Genomic DNA, 19,372 nt, shown 5'->3' with positions numbered 1-19,372 from the left:
TAGCTTACACTGGATGTGTACCTAGAATAATTATTTTTTTTAAAGAAAAGGACAAAGAGAGGGCGTTTCAGGAATCAAATACAAACCTTGTGTTATAGACACTATAGTTTTAAACGGGGTTTGTGCTCTTTCAGTATTCTCCTGCAACAACAAAACTAATGAATATATAATTTTCTCTCCTTTTTGCTTGTCACGACTTGCTAACATGGACATCTACAAAGGCTCAGGTTGGTGATGCAATCTGTATTGATATTTATTGTTTAGTTGAGGAGGGTCTCTCTGATGTTGTTCTTCACCACAAAGCACCCCTCGCTCACACAAACAATCTCCCCACCCGTGACAGTAATCTCTTAGCTGAGAGTGTTGACAGGATTGTAGCCAAAACCAGGAACAAGAGGGAAGGCTTCTCAGGGGAAGGAAACATTAATATAGAGAGAGAGGGGGGACTGAGCATGCTCAGTAGCTGAATAATGTTGAGTGTAAGTTGGAAAAGAAAATAAGGAAACTTGTAGGAGGGTACAGAATGAAGGGGTATGTGGTTGTCTGGCTGGCTGCCTGCCTGGCTAATATCAGAAAGTGTGAATACATTTATATATGTCCCAGTTGTCCCTCTTTAAATCCAAAAAAGTATTACTGCATAACTTAGAGGTGTCCAGACTCTACCATCATCACTATTTTTCTTCACTTTCTGTTGCTGAGCACATCCTTAAAGTTTAGCCAAATGTACAAAATCACAGAGATTATAGTTTTATCTATCTCTCTTTAACTTTTTATCTCCTTTTAAATTTGCCATGGTTGCCTTCCTTTATGGAGGAAACAGAAACGATAGTATCTAAAGATTCTTGAATCAGCAGGAAATGCATAAATGTTCAACAGATTTCCCACTAATAAGTCTGCTTCTTAGATTAGGAATTGCAGCAGCACAGCAAAACACTTTGTTTTGGGTCTGAAACGTTGATGAGAATAGCATTCCCCTGTGTGCATTTCAAAGGCCCAAACCACTTTGGATGAAATATTTTTCCTGATAATAAAACTGAGGAACCTAGCTTCCTTTTTTAAAATAAATAAATAAATAAGGTTTTAGAGAGTTGGTCATTTGTCATTTTAAAAACATGCATAAAGTACACCACATTGCTGCCTTGAGAGCTTCCATATAATCAAAGATTAATTCTTCTATATAGGGCAATCAGCCTGCACACAGGATATGATCCTGTCTTCCACTCTGGAAGGTGCAGAATGCTTTGTGCCTTTTGCTCAGCACCAAATAGCATGCAACCACTAGTTACAGTAAATCTCTAGTGTTATTTTTTGCCTTGGTTCCTGTTGGAAGCATTCGCAGTCGCATAATAGATACAAGAAATCATTAGTGTTTTTAGATCTGTCAATATTTTAGAAAAAAAACCTATTCATATTCAGCCTCTGGAGTCAACTGATAAGTGCGGCTGAAGTCTGCAGTGTGGTCTCCAAGGGAATTCTTCAGGAAGATTCTGCTGTGTTGAAAGTGAAGCTCGGAACGGAGTGTGATGGAAAAGGTTGTGTCTCTTGCCTTCCGAGTAGGAAGAAAGGTGCCAGCAGCTATAACATTGTTGCTCAGTGGCAGCGAGAAGTGAGCTGCTTACTTTCTAGCACTTTAATGGGAGGCATATTTTCTCCCCACACGCACACACTCATACCATTTACCCTTTGAAAACATTTAGCACTGCACCAGATTGGAGCAGCAGTGTGGTTTACAGGCTGGGAGCCTGTTGTTCACACAAAGCTTTAGGGTCTCATAACTCCTGCTGCTACTAATTAGAGACCTGGAGTTTATTGAAATGAACAATCACTCAGAGAATATTTTATCCCATATTTTCACATTTAATTACACCAGCTCATTTTAAACTCTGTGGAAGGATGCCAGTGCTTTAACACATTGTAAGCAGATGATTAAAAAAAAAAAAAAACCAACCATGAGAGTTACAGGAAATAAAACCGTTTAGTATTATAAATATGAATGAATTGTAGTCACAAAGGTTTCACTTTGGAGTGGAATGGCGGGACTGAGAGAGAGCTCGTTTCAGTGTGTTTTGATGTTTTTAAGAAATCATTTTCTTTTTGTTGCACCTCCCAATTTGAACAGAGGTACCTATCGCTGAATATTTAACAGCCCATTGGACCATATCTAGAGACAAGTCGCTTAAGAGAATTTAGAAAATCAGATGAGCTGGAAGAGAAAACAAGAAAAGCAGAACTATAAGAGTTCATTTAATGTAATTATTTCTATAGCATCTTCAAGCCATTTTACAAAGGGAAATTGTGACTGTGACTTGCCCAAGGACACTTGTCCCGAAAGGATAAGGAAGGAGATCAAGCTCCAAGGGACAGCAACTTCCTTGCATGCAGAAAGTCTCAGATTCAATCTCCAATGTTTCTCATTTAAACATCTTGGCTCTGCGTTCTGAGAAGGGCCTCCACCTGTCTCTGAGCTCAGAATTCACTGCCACAGTAAACGGTACTAGGCTAGATAGATGACTGGCAAGCAGCCTCATACAATAGGGTTCTTTAGTGTTTGGTCTCTGCTTTTGGACTTACAAGTTAGAATAAACTTCTCTTCTATAGCAATTTGTAAGGGTTTCTCCTACCTACCTAAATGTTTGATGATTCAGTTACAGAAACTTAACAGACCTTATTAATACTTCTGAGTGCCTTTCTGTGTTTTGTACCTACTGAGCTGTGAAAAGAGATTTTTTAAAACACACACACACACATTAATCATGCATGTTTCCAGCTGCAAAAATGTTTTGTGGGGAAGGTGAGTTTCCCCAGGATTGTGTGGTTTGGGGAACCATAAGTAGTCATGAGAAAGTTAGAAAACATCTAACCAACCCACCCCTACAAAAAAGCCCCTAAGAATTATTAATCTTTTGATTTCAGCATCTCTCACCATCTAGTCAATGCTAGCCTGTCACCCTCTTAGAGAACATGAATTCATTATAACCCTCATTGGTGGATATACATTATATCTCCTAAATTTGAAGTATCTAAATGCAATATTCATAAAGTTATCTAGGGCTCTAGCCTGTAATGTATGGAAGGGTAAACATGGGCATGATTCAAGTTGATTGGCAGCCTAATCCATCTTGAGGTGTAGGCAAATGTATGCATCAGATAGTCTGGGTGGAGGGGGGGAATGAATCTTGGATCCTGGTGATCATGAGATACAGATAAACTTGATATGTCACTACTCCCCCTCCTTTATGCATAGGGAGGAGGGTTGGGAGATAGTTTGTGTGAACCTAACACTGACCCCCTCTGTAATGTGTTGACTTTCTAGGCAGGAAAGTTATGGCTGGTCAGGCCCTCAGCTGGGGAATAAACAAGAGCAAAACTCTTTGAAATTAGAGAAATGGTGAGATGTTCAGACAGGGAAATAAAGCAAAACTCTGTACAGAGAGCTGCAACTTTCTTTAAGGTTTTCAAGACCTGAAAGTGTGTAGGACTTTGTGGAAATGTTTTGCAGAGAGCTTTATTCCCAGTTACTTGTGCTGACATCTGTTCACACAATATGCTTGGAGCCAGCCCAGGTGAAACAGCCTTTGTAAATGCTTCACCTAGCACTTTCATAATGATAAACTGCCCAAAATGGGAGCTTTAGGAAACCAAAGATGTAAGTTTGATGAAACGGAGATGCTCTGAAATGAGGTACATTTTAATGTACAGTTGTGGTACATCTTATAAAAAGATAGGTAGGTTTGTGAGTGGGAAGTGTGTCTGATCATTGACTCCTTTGCTGTTAGCTTGGTGACTAATGCATTAGGCACAGCAAATCCTTCCAAACAAGAATGCATAATGTGGACTGGTAACTTTACAAGGATAATAAGGGATGGGGAGAGTGAGAGATGGGGAGAGGGATGGGGAGAGTCAGCTTAAAAACCATGTCATTTCTGACAAGGAGGGATGCTGCGGTTATCTGAGCTCAGCTTCATGAAAGTGCATGAAAGAAGCCAAACCCTGTATTATATTGCAGGGGGGGGGGCTTTTCTGTTGATTATACATTTGATAACTCACATGTAAACCAGATTGAGTTCAATGGAATTTATTCCCAGTTAGGTATGCAGAGGATTGCAATCTAAGGATTTGTTCTGGATGTGATGCTTTGGTGAATTAAGCCAAAGACATTCTGCAAGAACAGAAACTGAAAATAAATGAAAATACAATTAACAAGTTTTATTTGGATTAGTGTAAGCCTGGAGTGTATTAATAGGTTTGAAACTGAGTGGAAATTGTTTGAAATGTATTGGAGTGCCTGACAAAATTGGCAGCCCTTTTCCATTTTTCCATTGTGTTTGGATTGCATGGTTTGCTTGTACTGATTGATATTGATATATATATATATATATATATATATATATATATATATATATATATATATGAGAGAGAGAGAGAGAGATTATATATAGATATATAATGCAGGATGTGTGCTAGTTAGGAAAGAAAGTTTTCTACATTGCCATCTAGCTATTTAAAAGGATATGATCTAGGGCAGTGGTGGCCAAACTTGGCCCTCCAGCTGTTTTTGGACTACAACTCCCTTCACCCTATCTAACAGGACCAGTGGCCAGGGATGATGGGAATTGTAGTCCCAAAACAGCTGTAGGGCCAAGTTTGGCCACCACTGATCTAGGGGGAAGTAGCACCCTCAAAGGCTTGGCAACTGACTTGTACACGATCACTGGCTAAGTCTTTACAGAAGTGGCCTTGCAGTCATGAGTGGATTTCATTTTTATAGGTTGCTTCTCCCCTCCTTGCTAAAGGGGAGCCAGCACCTGCCCAAGTCATGAAATATCAAAACAGCTGTCTCTATTATTTCCGTGCAGCCTGAGCTGTACGAGTTTGATTGTGAGAGCTGTGCTGACCCAAGTTCAGATTCTTTTAAAAAATCACCTGAGCTCCACATGGACCCTGGTGTAACAAAAGAAGAGAGACATTACAGAATCACTTCATGCTAACAGCTGCCTGATTGTGAACTCTGAACACTTGGGGAAAAGAGTAAAGTGGATATAACAAATCCTACAAAGTGAAAACCTCAGTTGGAGAGTCTTGGTAGTAGCGTTTAATATCTAAACTTTCTTGCCACCCGACCTAGTGCTTCAGTAAATCAAAGCGTGTCAGCCAGCTCTTCTAAAGAACTTGATTATTTAGCACTGGCTGTATTTTATAGTGGGGTTTCCCTTTAGTCTCTATATTTCTTTTCTCCTCGTACTTTAACACATATGGCCACAATCATCTTGGAAGGAATGGTCAAGTATTAAATTCATCCCCATTTTGAAAGGAATGGTCTAAAAGCTTTCTTCAGTGTTCCATTGCTAACCATCTGATTCAGTCATCGGTTACTTCTAATATAATAAGAAGATATTGACTTTTCTTGAGGGGGATATCAAGATTTACTGACTTGGAGACTGAGGTATTTGCTGAGGGGAAATTGGAGTCAATATTTTACTCAAGGGACAATAAGTCCTGATAGTCACTGGTATATTGAGCCATTGTGTGATTTTCAGAAGTGCTGAGCAACACCAATTCCAACTGATGAGAGCTGAAAGCATCTAATACTTGGAATGCTGGGATGGTGTCTGGGTAAAATAACTTAGATTCAAGGAAGAAACAGGTCAGAGGATCACAGACTCCTTATTCAACTTCAGTCAGAAGCTTACTGATAACCAACCTGTTAAGTGGCAGAAACTTTTCAAATAGCTTTAGTGTTAATTGTGTAAGCACATGCACATATAAATTTATAGATGATTGAAATGGCCACCATAGAACAGAGTAGCAAGGGTCCATACAAACCTCACAATGTTAACTTACAGATGGCAATAGGAGAAATTCAATTTGGTTTGCATTTAAAGCCAAATATATCAAATTCACACTTTCTGAAACAATATGAGAACCCAAACCAGCCATTCTTCAGCATTCACACTTATCTGAATTTTGTGATGTGGCTGTCCAACCAAATGATGCTTACGAAGACACATATATCAGAGGAAAGTGCGCATAAAAATGAATATATTCATAAAATCATAAAACTGTCCATGAGGGTCATCTAGTCCAACCCTCTGCTATGCTGGAATCTTTTCTTGAACCCATGACCCTGAGATTAAGAGAATCATGCTCTACCAACTGAGCTATCCCAGATCATGAAAATAAAGTACATAATGCATTATATCAGGATGAAATGCTTGTAAAAATGTGCACATTAGTCAAAACTACATTAAAAAATGGTTTTATTGGGAGAAATTTGCACCAAAGTGTTGAAGAATTTTCATGAGATTTTTTTTTTTAATTGCAAATTCTTGCAGAAACGCCGAGAACTGAATTTAAGGTTGGAAAAATGAGAAACCTGGAGAACTGTAATTGATCAATCCTTTCATTTCTGGATGGCAAATATGTGTGTGCACTGACATAAAAACAAATATGCAAATCTTTAGAGTTGGTTTGCATGGGGTTGGGGGTCCTGCTAGCTTTCAGGTATCAGTTTAAACCCCAACCTCCATCTTAAAGAGCATAACCAGAAGGCTCTTAAGGTTTGCAGCTAATACTCATCTGCTCCAACTAGCCTTAATTAGTCATAAGCACCAACTATTCTGAGCATGATCTTTCTAAGGCGGAAATCCTCAAAAACCTCTCAGCTCACACAGCTGAGTAGGTTCCCCTCTATCAAAGTACTTATCTAGAACTTTGAGATTCAGTAATTTTCGAACTTCCCTGTAATGCCCATATTCACCCATCTTAATCAGCACATGATGATTCTTAATCAGAATGATACTTGTATGCAGGTGCAAGTAACCATATGAAGACACTATTGTGCAATTTGTATTTAAGTTAGGAACTTCTTACGTTCTGCAATGGCTGATCCCCTAGCTAAAACATTCCATCTTCTCCAGAACATAGATATGAAAATTGATACTGAGCTGAAATTTCCTGGTGGGTTCTAGCCTTATTTAGGGCCCTTCCAGAATGGTGCTTTATGTTTTTGACACATCACTGGTGGATATTTTCTGCATTAATTTGCTCTGCAATGCTTCTCCAATGCTACCACTGTGTTGCTGTCTAGAGGGCTTATAGCACAACTAAAGCCAAGCAAAACTAAATCAGGACATTAGTAGTAGTGTAAGTTGTGGGCTTTCAGCAGGCCGTTCTAGCAGATGCAAACAGTAAATAAAGCTGTGTGAAACAGTATTGAATCTGAGATGACATATGACTGCCCCAATAGCTTCATTAGCATGAATCGTCATGAATGTGCAGTGAAAAGGGACATCTGGAGGGGCCCTTCCTTAAGGTCCTGTTCTTTACAAAATCTCTATTATTCCTGTGGCGTGTGCTGATTTCACGGTGTGATAGCTGTGTCTCAAGCGCCGCATTTAGTTGCACCATTGAGCAAACATTTTCTTGTGTGAACCAGTTTTGGCAGCCATTAAGTGTATGTTGCAACTAACAACTGTAGCTTTCAAAGCATACTCATGAACATTGTAAATACCTTTGAACATTGATCTGTTGCTTGCTCTACTAATTTCCTCACACAGAGGTTTTAATCAGGATTCAGCAAAAGTGTCAAAGAGCATTTGATTTTACCTTTCTATTTCTGTTTCACATTGACATTTTGTTCTGTACAAGCTGCTAAGTTATTCTTCTGTTATCATCTTCTTAACATAACACTACCACTTGATAGTGTGTAGTAAGAACTATATAGCTGAACAGATAAATAACAGTGTAACAGTTTAGGGTGGAAGGAACATATTTTGACTGCAGTGCTTGCCATTCTGCATTGTTCTGTCTTAGAATTCACTTTGTTCAGGCTACCTTCCAGTGCTACTATGCCAAGCCTGAAAATCAGAGCCCTTTACTTTGTCAGTCAGAAAGCTATTCCATCCGCATTCAGGTTTATTTTGTTTTCAGGAAGATATAGCTGGTTGAACCTCCAGCTATATTGCATTATGCTATGTGGGGCCATGGTGTGGGGGGAAGGTTTTCCCTCGAAACAAATAGCCAACATTCCTAAATCCTTTGAGGGTCTGGCATTGACCATGCTGACTGATACGTGCTAAACAGTGTCCATGGTTGCAGGCAAAAGCAGTCCAGTACTTTTGGATCCTGCTTGTGGTGGCAGGAGTGAAGATGGGAGAAGGAACTTGAAGATTGATGACTATCATCAATTTCTTATCAGATGATACAAAATTACAGACAGATCCTCAAACTGCATCTCATAATCAGTGTTTTATAGCTTAGCGATGTAAATTGCTCAATTGACTTCAATTGATAATGTTCCTAAGTAGTGCCCTTACTTGAGCGGTAGTGGTGAATTTTCATTGGGGGTGGGGTGGGTGTCCTTCCTTATTTCTGCACTGTTTAGCACTGTAATTTCATTTAGCTGGGAGCTAAAAATATAAATATGTGTGTGAGAGACCTGGGACCTTTTTCAAAGGTTTCCCAGACCAAAGTGTCCTCATAACTTAGTCTGAAACAACTGCTTGCTCAATAAAATGGGGTGAAAGAGTGGGCGGAGATCACAGTGGTAATAAGTAGGCATTGAAACTGCAGAAGGAAAATTTGTGAGTGTGTATGAGAGAGAGGGTGGGTAGGTGAGCATGAATAAGAGAGAACAGATAAGTTCCCTGGTCGTTCTGGAGTTACTGAATTGAAGAGGAGCCCCATGAAGGCAGCTGCTCTGGTGCAGGTGAGAGTTCAGCAGGACATGAACTCTGTTTTAGATTACACAGAGAAAGAAATAGGCAGTGTGGTGTAGTAGTCAGAGAGCTGGACTAGGACCTTAACGGTGATGGTAGAAGAACCTGAGAAGGAAAACCAAAAAAGGGGACTTAGAAAAGCAAAGAATGTCTGCAAGAGCTTGCTGACCTGAGCTTGCTGACTCTAAGACAGGCGGCAGAGAAATCAGCATTTACAACAACAAGCAGCTGTAACACCTTAAACCGGGGGGAAACTGAACTGTGATGGGAATAAACTTCAGTCACAGAAAATACTTAACAGGGATAATGTGAACCTTTCCATCCAGAAAGAGATTTAGTTCTTTCCAGTGCTATTTTTCTAGAAAAAGAGGTGCCAGAACTCACCATGAACTTGTTCTCTTATAATGGCAATGGCGCCCACCAGAGAGGTGCCTTAACTGAGATCCACTGAGTTCCGGCTGAACAAAAGCCCTGGTTCTTTCCCATGATACAGACAGATAGCTCAGGAGAAGGATGCTCTTGTCAGTGCAGTGCTTAGCTGATAAAACCTTTCCAGATTTTGTGTCTGATCTGTATCTCCTTTTCTCACCTTGGCAACAGAAGAAGACACAAACAGGAATGAGCTGTGGTTGTGTAAAAATACGTTTCCAGGCAGTCGGAAAGACACCACATCTACTAATGTAAATGTACTTCCAGCCCAAGGGATTATCATCTAGGTCTTAGTATTAATGATGTGCTGTAAAAGTACTGACTGGGTTATAAATGAAATATGTACAAATCGAGCAGCCTAGTGGTGCATCTGCTTGGCCATATTTGATAGGTTACCTAATGGACACCTAGCCTCTGCAACTCACCGGAGCCTGCGTTCTTCACTTCCCACTCATCAGATTTAGTGCTAAAGCACTGAGCTATGGGCACGGGAAACTGCAATGCAGATGTGTCCCTAGAGGATCAGAATGAGTATGAACTCTGGGATCTGGCCCAGTTTATAAAAATACTACTTAACTGAATTTCCATCTGGCTGCTTCTGTACGTCTCATAACTTGCTTCCACTGAATATATCTTGTAGGTTTCTTATGTAAAAATCTTAGCACTGCAGACACTAAAATAGCACTAAAAATGCTCAATTGAAAGTCAGGGCATTAAAAAAAAAAAGTGTTAACTTGGTGCCTAAAACTTAACAGAAAGCATGCCAGGTGAGCAGCCCTGGGAAAAGCATTCCATAATTGGATACCATTTATCCAGCCATCAGCTGCCTGACCTCGGACGATAAGCAATATCATAATGACTTCAGTGGCAGGCGCTGATGATGCTCAGTATGTTACCTTTACCTTAATCGCTTTTGCCACCAGCTCCAAAAAGTCTCCAGAAGGTTTCTAGAACGATTTGGCCATTGGCTCAATAGTTGCAAGTTTTGGGGGCATATCTTGGGGGGGGGGGGAACCCTGTGTGTTCTGAGAGAATGCAGTATGCAATTATTGCTTCAAGGATACTTAACATCTTCGTAGTGTTTTCTTATTAGTGTTCCAAGTGCTTCACATACAGTATCTCAGTAATCCTTTCAAAATCCTTGTTATGGTTGCAGTGTTGTAGATTTGAGGATGACAAATGGTGTCTCACCTAAGTCTATGTGGTGATCCCCATTGTTATATTTGATTGATCAGGGCCTGATTTATTATTATTTATTATTTATTAAATTTCTATATCACCCTTCATCTGAGGACCACAGGGTGGATTACAATATAAAATCACAAAAATACATAACACAGTAACAAACAATTGCACACACACACACACACAGAGAGAGAGAGAGAGAGAGAGTTTATAGTTCCAAAGTTTGCTTAATTAGCCAGACCCCTAGGAAAAGAGGCCTGGCACCTAAAAATATGCAATGAAGGTGCCAAGTGAGCCTCCCTGAGGAGAGCACTCCACAAGCAGGGAACCACCACAGAAATTACAGCTCACATTCTTAACCAGTTCACCACACTTGCTTCCCAAATATGTTCAGCTGCACTTTTACTCCTTTGGTGTTCTCCTATAAGCCACAGTGATAAGGATCAGGATACCGTCTGGAAGGCCAAAGAAGACTGCTTCTAACTTTGTATGGAAATAAGCCTTCTTGGCAAACCTGGATTTTCAACCCCACATTTGCCCCACAACAGTTGGATGGGGGGCGGGGGGGGCGGTGTTAGTGGGGAGGAAGACTTGAATGAGTAAATCAGCAAGTGGGAAGAAGGAACACCTAACACCATGTTTCCCTTGAAATATTTAGAACTAAATAATTTAGAGTAAGGAAAAGCATCATGTTCACAAGCTCGAATAATTTTGACTCCATAGCTCTAACTGTTAAAGGACAATTGGCCGCTTTGCATTTATTCTCCTTCATTTCAGTTTTATTGGTACAATAAAACTCTGAATCTCACATTATTAGTTAATTCTTCTTTTCTCCCTCTCCAATTCTATCTTCCAGATGCCATCTCATTTTAAATTTCACCCGATTCTTTCCATCTAAATCTTATTTCCCTGTATGCACTGTGGAAAATACTGAGTTCAGAAGCAAGATCACTTTTAGATGACCCATTTAATGCACTCCAGCGAGCATGTTTTAACCTGTGGAAACCAATGCGTGTGTGATTCACTCCCCCTCCCAACACAGATACCCTTAGCATAGAAGAGCACCATTACATGAAATACTTTGGTGCATTGTTTTCTCCAGGAGCTTCCTTTCGTAATAAAAGGCAGTTGCAGTTGAAAAAATGCCCCCCCCTTTTTTTCATCTTGGAGAGAAAAACAGATTTGGAAGGAGGGTTTCTGAGCAAACAACTACCAAGAAATTATTCAGGTGAAAACACACACACACACACACAGACACACACACACCATCCTCCCACTTTGCTGCTCAATCAAAAAACAACATTTGTTTTTTGTGATGAAAGAAATCTTTTGTGGAAAACAATACCATGTATTCTGTGACTTTGCCCTCACACATAGGGACAAGCATCTCTGCATCCCTTGCTCTCCTCAAGGAAGAATAAAAACTTCCAAATATTTTCTATTCTTTGTATATTGTATTGTTGTTTTATTGCTATGGCCGATGGCTGACGCAAATAAAGATTCATTCATTCAAACACAGACAAGAATTGACTCAGAGGCACTCCTATGACAGACAGCCAAAGGCTAATAGTCTTCCATCCTGTCATATCCTCCAAGTGTCCATAGAATTGTAGAGTTGGTACTCTAACCTACTGCAATACAGGAATTTTTCACCCAACGTGGGGCTTGAACCCACGGCCCAGAGAGTCTAATGGTCCCTCTCCCAGATAATTCTCTGTAAAAGTGGGTGGATGCACCTTTTCTGGAAAACATATTGATAAATGTATGTGTGTGAACACTAAAGACCATGCCGTGCACAATATCCCTTCTTGTCTATAGCAGTTGCTGAGATATACATCTCACCTCAGAAGAGCCATGCTGAAAGACCCAGCTTCAAAACCCAAAATCTCCAGGTAGGGCTGGGAAAGGTTCACTGCCTGAAACCCTAGGCCTAGAAAGTTGCTTTCAACCAGTATAAAAAACATAATAAAGGCTCTGCTGAATCAGGCCAAAGACCCACCCACAGTATACCAGCATCCTTTTCTCACAATGGTCAACTGGGTGCCTAAGGAAAGCCCACAAGCAGGGCCTGAGTATTATATTACTCTCCTCATTTGTGATTCCCATCAACTGGTATCTCAAGGCGTACATTCTCCAACAGAGGAGGTAGAATGTAGCTGCCTTGACTAGTAGCTTTTGATTACCTTATATTTAACAGGGAGCTATATGAACCAATGGTCTGACTCAGGTTAAGGTATAGGGACAGCTATGTTTTTCTTTTATATTATATATTTATCCAAAGAAAGAATCACTCTTCTATTGCACAGTAAACAAATACAGCATATAAGCAATGTATGTTAGAGCCTTCAATGGTATGCCATACTGAAAGTGGCAAAGCACACTAAGTGATGCAAAGTGAAGTGTTAATTTTTCATCTGTGAAATGCTAAATAGGATCTCCGACATCTGTTTCAGTATATCCCTGTCTGCATGCGATCTGGGATTAGCGTGTTCCAACTTCTGTCTAGCCAATGTGGAAGGGGTTGCCACATTGGCATAAGGGGTGTAAGGAGACTGAAGAAGAATACTAACTTCCTTAGCACTACCAAGATGGCCATAGTTCCAGTTAAATTGATGAAGGAGTAAATATTATACCAATTCCTTTCCCCTCATACATACTCTCAAAATATTAGCCAGAGGTGTTCTGCTGGTAAATTATCATGGATTTAGTAACAAACAAACTAGTTATCTGTGCTCTGTGTTTGTGTGCATGAAAATCCCCAGTCCTTGCAATGAGATTTTCACAGAATGATGGAGCTGGAAAGAATTAGGGTTAGAATTATTCAGTCTAACGGGCCTTCCTCTTTAGGAGCCTCTTACCTTTTTCTAACTCCACAGAATGAAGTGTAGAGGCCTATGCTGGTAGAATGGATGGTATGATTTCAGAGTGCAGATGAAGGACCACATTTTGAATGCTTCTCTAGGGGGGGGGGGAACTCTCTCAGCAAATAGAAAACTGGTACTGTCACATGCAGGCTAAGATGGAATCTCTTCTTCTGATGCACTGGTTTCACTTTGTTTCTGTGGGGAATATTTATGTGGAAGAGCATTCCAAAAATGTAACCCCCTACCTCACGGATAGCTAATGTGGTGTCTTCTAGAAGTTGCTGGGTTGCGACTCCCACCATCCCTGACCACTAGCTGTTGTGGCTGGGGCTGAAGGGAGCTGTAACATCTGAAGTGCACCACATTGGCTAACCCTGCCCTCACTGTATCCTCAAGTACGTAGTGCCGTCTGTTCTGCTACTTCAACATTCGTCCACCCCACTTTGTGTCACATGTGTTGGCAAGCCCATAGAGACTAATACAAAAAATCCAAACCAAAGCATGCCACATCAAAAAAAAGCTACAAGCTGAGAAAACTCAGGCTGTTCAATATTTGGTAAAGCAATAACCCAGCAGACCTCATAATTTTAAACATTTCCAGTTATTTGTCCAATAACATAGTTGTCTTAAAATTATGTTCTCTTCGCACAGTACATGCTTTACATTGAGCGACAGAGGATGGTCTCTGGAGCTCAGCTTTAAGCAAGCAGGCAGCCTTAATTTATTATCCACATTCTGATATTCAATATAAGTTAAATAAATAGTCTGAATTTTTTAAATCCTTCCTAGAGAATACAACTTTACACATTCATGATTTTCAAGCAGAATGATGCAATTTTAAATATGTTTTTGAGACAAATGGGCTGTGAACTGACGGTTTCTGCTGCATTCTTTATTTCATACATTGGAAAATATAGTTGAAGTGAAAGCACAATTGTGTGCCCTTGAGACTTATTAAATGTAAGGAACTATCATCACCACCACCACCAACAATGGCTTTTTATATGTCTGTTAAATACATTTTCCCCATAAAGGTTATTTCCTTTGCTTTAGCCTTAGGAGCACACAAAATAGAAGATTTTTTTTGCCATAAGTAAGTTTTAGAAAAATATGCATGGTTTTAGAAAAAAATACAATGTGTTGTATAATTTTAGGAGGGAGGATTTGATAGATGTTATGTGAGCTATTGGAGGAAATGACATTGTAATGGAATTCTTGTGTAGCTGCATACATATTACATTTTCTGCACATCTTTTAGCAAGTCCGTAATGAATCAATGAATTTAAACACTACAGTACTCTCAGAACAGTGGATGAAATCCAGCATGTTCCTTAGTGATATGTGTGTGTGCTTTGATTTTTGCTTTTTTGGAAAAAAATGTTGTTTTACCAAAGTATTTCTGCAGAGCTGTTCACTTGGATGATTGATTATGTATAATTTTGCATGTTTTCCCTGGAAGGTGTATGAGGCAGTCCCATGTTACAGTGAATGCAATCAGTATTCCTGGATAGCAGAACCATGGTCTCCTTGCGAAATCAACAGCGAGCTAAACTCCCTGCACTGTGGTGAAGGAATACAAACTAGAAAAATAAGGTGAGTAGATATAAAAACAGTAGGTTTTGAACAGAAACATTAAGAAACTGAACTCTATAGACCCACAGCGAGCCTTTGTAATGCTTTTCTATGTGATGAGAAACGTGCCTTCCATCTTTCTACAGCCATTTCTAGAGTTCTGGAATAGCCTTTCTGGTCCATATTGTAGAAGAGATGCATGAAATAATGCTGGTCTGTAGGGCGAGAACCCTGTCCCAAATGGCGTGAACACATCTCTACTTTCAGTAGCAGAACTTTATTCAATTAATTGTAGCATTTCTACACAGTGTGCCTTTCACCTTTTCTGCTTCCGTACAAGAGACATATGGCAAAAAACAAATATTCTGAGAGGTAATAAAATGATAAAGCAGTCAGAAATTCTGTGTAATGAATGCACAGAAATGCATGCACAGACCACTTACAGCACTACAAAAAAATTGTTTGTTGTTGTTTTTTAAAAAAGACTGATTTAATCTCTTTGTTCTTGACGGGATGCTCACTTCACATTTTTCCCTCTGTAGATGTATAAATACCACCGAAGACGGCAGTGACGAGTCTGTAGCCAACATGCTCTGTAATCAGTCCGAAATCCCCCTTGAAAGACAAAAGTGTACCCTCTACTGTCCCAGTGAGTGTGTTGTGTCTGAGTGGGGTCGCTGGAGCCAGTGCCCAAAGGTAAATTACTTCTCTGTATTTCAAACTCTTGGCTATTTTCTAAATTACATGTTTGTCAGTATAAAGTATTAGGAACTTACCTTTTGCTGCTCAGACAGGAAACCTGCTGAAATAATACCAAGTGAAAAGATACAAGGAGATATTCTAGGAGAAAAACACTGATTACTTCTTTTCTCTGATAAAAATGTCATTATAGGATACTAATTAAAGCCTAGAAGCAAAGATGCTGCTTTGGGGATTTTTGTTTTGCTTTAAAAAAACCAAAAAGATTGTCACTTAATGTGTGTGACAAGATAGCTAGGTGGATACAAAGCTTGGTGCAAAGAAATACCAAGAGGTTGTTGCAGCGGAGACAGCATGTGTGCTGCAAATTGACCACGAGCACAAACTCTCTCCATGATACCATTTGAGGGTAAAGGTAAAGGGACCCCTGACCGTTAGGTCTAGTCGCGGACGCTGTTTACCTTCCCACCACAGCGGTACCTATTTATCTACTTGCACTTTGACATGCTTTTGAACTGCTAGGTTGGCATGAGCTGGGACTGAGCAATGGGAGCTCGCTCCATTGCAGGGATTCCAACCGCCGACCTTCTGATCAGCAAGCCCTAGGCTCTGTGGTTTAACCCACAGCGCCACCCGCGTACAGTACAATTAATATACCCAGTGGTTGGATAGCCAAAGTCAAACCAAGAATTTGCTATGTTCTTGCCATTAAACTTGGCCCACTGAAGTATTTTGAAATCTCCCACCTGGAAGAGTTTTGTATGCTGCTGTTAAATACAATGTAGTCAACTGGAAACTATGTGAAGGCAGATATCTACAACAGTGATTTGGTTTATGCATGGGCACTGCCACCCATGTAAAAACATTATCATAAATGCAACCTTTGTTTGGAAATGAGTTTTCAGCTATTCCACCAGTCTTGTTTGATGAATATAATAATCATATTTCCTCAGAGCCCAAGCTAATGAATGAGCTGCGAATCCAGGCATCTCTAAAGGGTAAATTGGTAGAAGTACTAATTAGTGATGCGGGTACTCTCCTGTGGCATACTCATTGGCCAAAGGATTAAAGTGTGAAGACACACATATTGACAATTTGATGAGGATTGTCATAAAGAACATTTAGGAATTAGCTAGCATTTGGTAGGTTCAGTAACTACTCCTTTATTAATTATTATGGAGAGGTATCTTGCAAATTAGTTTCCCCTCCTTATCTATAACCTATTTCTTATTTTTTTCTTATTCCTTTGTTACAGCTGCCACCAAGTACTAGTACCGTCTGTTTTCTATTTCAGTTTAACCACCAGTAGGTACTTATGGATAAGCATAGGACAAAACAGTGCAAAGATCTGAATATGAAATACAAAGTAGATTTAGTTTATTTATAACAGTTACGAATATAAATATATACTGTTTGTATGCACAGGTGCTTCATAATTAGATTGCTAACTCCTTTTTGTTATAGTTGCTTTAAATAAGAATGTTTACACTGCATGGTTACTGTCACTATAGTAAATACAACCAAGGGGTCCTTAAGACAATAGTTATGTGAGTTTCCATTCCTTCCTCTATCCAATTTCCCTGTATCAATCCACCTCAGTTAACACTCAGCAACCAGTCACTGCGGACTATACTTGCAGTCTTCAGTCAGGTCTACAACTTCTTCCCTCTGTAGTCTCTCATGCCTCTCTTAGGACATCTGCTGCAGTCTTCCCTCTGCCCCAGGTTTTCAGCAATCCCACTGGCACTTAGCTGCAGAACTCTTCTGAAGGCTGCCCTTGGAGTTGAACAAACCTCCTTCAGCTCTAGCCAGTGATGTCTGCTCTCATCTCCTCTCAGGCTTCAGTAAGCATCTCTGAGCCACTTCTTTAAGTCCTTCTATTTCCACTGTATGAGTCCAGTTACCAGCTGAGCAGCAGCCTCTGTCAGTAACTCCCTGTCTTTTGACCAGACCCTGGCCTTTTTATTATCTCTAGCCAGGACCACCCAAGGCAATCATTTCAACTTGAGTGGAATTCTGCCCCCTCGTGGGCCTGTGAACTATAATAAGTATGTACTTGGCAAGCTCTCTTTCTCACAGTATTGGGCATTATTTTATTTTATTTTATTTTTTGGCTTCCTCCACCCCAGAATGGTCTTTTTTTCAATGACTGGGAGGGTGAGGAAAACCAATCATTGTAAATCTCTGTGTAGTACCAATATCATGGATATGACATTGTGCATGTCTAATGAGGAAAAAAACCACATTGTTGATATAAACATACTTCAGCAAAGGCAAAAATAGCCATATGTTGGTCTGGGGAAAAACTGTTTTAAACAAAAATGTTTTGAATGTGCCAGCAATAAATTGGCTGAGTTTGTTAAAGCTGACAGTATATGAGATTTGCTATGTGGTGCTACATGTACAATCTGCTAATCAGGTTGCAGCTTTTCTTCTCTACAACTGCTCAGTTACAGAATTTTAGTATTTAGGGTGGTGTGGAAGGTCTGGGACTCTGATGGTTAAAGATTGGGTCATGTGGAGAAAGGGATAAATGCCCTTTCCTCACGTGACCAGTTACAGCCCTATCAGGGCCTTACACTCTTGCTATTTAAATAATAAAAATCGGATGCATCAAATTCATACACACATTTAACATATCATCCATCTTGGCCCTACCTATGCCACATTAGTATAGTTGTTTCTTGTATTATTTATAATCTAGTCAAATATTCCATTTCCTTCTTCCTACCAAAGGACCAGCTGGGGAATTCTTCTATCCAGACTGGATGCACATCTTGTCTATTTCAATAAACATTGGCAAATTAAAGCGAAACACCTTTTTCTTCAGAGGCTTCATATTAATTCCAGTGACAACGGTGTGTTCACACATCACCACTTGATTGCTTCTTCTTCACAGACAACTGAAAGGCTATCATCTCTCCTTAAATATTCACCATTGAAGTAACATAGCAGTACCTGTCGTGTCCTGACTCCGTCTTCATCTGACTTGGAAATGTAATTAATTGACTTCAGTTGAATTCGTCAAAACATTCTTAAACTGAGCTTAATATGCAAGTTGCGCTACAAGTCCCTGAAATAATTATCTCAGATATATTGCATCAGCTGTCAGCTTTCTTGCTTGCAACAATTGATAACCCCAATAGCAGATCTGAGTGGCCTCCTTGTTCTCAGCAACTGTTAACATTTACAGTAGTTAATTCAGGAGGGTTTGATAACAGTTCATTTAATTATGTAAATTTATAGCACAAGGAACAGAATGAAAGAAGAAATGCTACTGTTCCTTGTGGATCAGCCGCAGCTTCGTGGACTTATATGCATATCAAGTAGGTTTAGATTTTCATAAATCAGATATAAGTTCCTGAATTATTTGATGGATGACTCTGAAAGCAGAAGAAAGACACAGGTTCACATGTCAGTGGTTTGTTTTTTGTTTTTTTTTACTGCATCCCCTGGGTATTTTGGGTCATAAATCTGAAACGAGATTAGTAGCTTAATTCATTTTCTTAAATATCACTTTTACAGAGCCATTTGAATGGCTGTGGCACTGGAACTGAGAAACAAACAGCAAAAATAGTATACAGTGGTACCTTGGGTTACATACGCTTCAGGTTACATACGCTTCAGGTTACAGACTCCACTAACCCAGAAATAGTGCTTCAGGTTAAGAACTTTGCTTCACGATGAGAACAGAAATCGTGCTCCGGTGGCGCAGCAGCAGCATGAGGCCCCATTAGCTAAAGTGGTGCTTCAGGTTAAGAACAGTTTCAGGTTAAGTACAGACCTCTGCAACGAATTAAGTACTTAACCTGAGGTACCACTGTACTCAGGAGGGCATAAGACTCTTAATCTCAGGGTCATGGGTTCAAACCCCACCTTGGGCAAAATATTCCTGCACTGCAAGGG

At 39.9% G+C, this 19,372-nt stretch overlaps 1 protein-coding gene across 7 annotated transcripts in view; it reads left to right on the top strand.

The window, feature by feature from the left end:
* Positions 1–19,372, top strand: part of THSD7B (thrombospondin type 1 domain containing 7B) — a 428,797-nt gene that overhangs the window by 379,666 nt on the left and 29,759 nt on the right. For all 7 annotated transcript variants that reach the window (XM_083405406.1, XM_083405404.1, XM_083405403.1 and 4 more), the window contains 2 exons: positions 14,655–14,788; positions 15,310–15,463. In XM_083405406.1, coding sequence (XP_083261532.1) covers positions 14,655–14,788; positions 15,310–15,463 — 288 coding nt within the window. The remainder of the gene's footprint in view (positions 1–14,654; positions 14,789–15,309; positions 15,464–19,372) is intronic.

This window comes from Podarcis tiliguerta (genome assembly GCF_965153285.1).
Source record: "Podarcis tiliguerta genome assembly, chromosome: 1".
In the NCBI taxonomy this organism is placed as follows: Eukaryota; Metazoa; Chordata; class Lepidosauria; order Squamata; family Lacertidae; genus Podarcis; species Podarcis tiliguerta.
The sequence above is the reverse complement of the archived record's forward strand: the minus strand, read 5'-3'. Positions and strand labels throughout refer to the sequence as shown.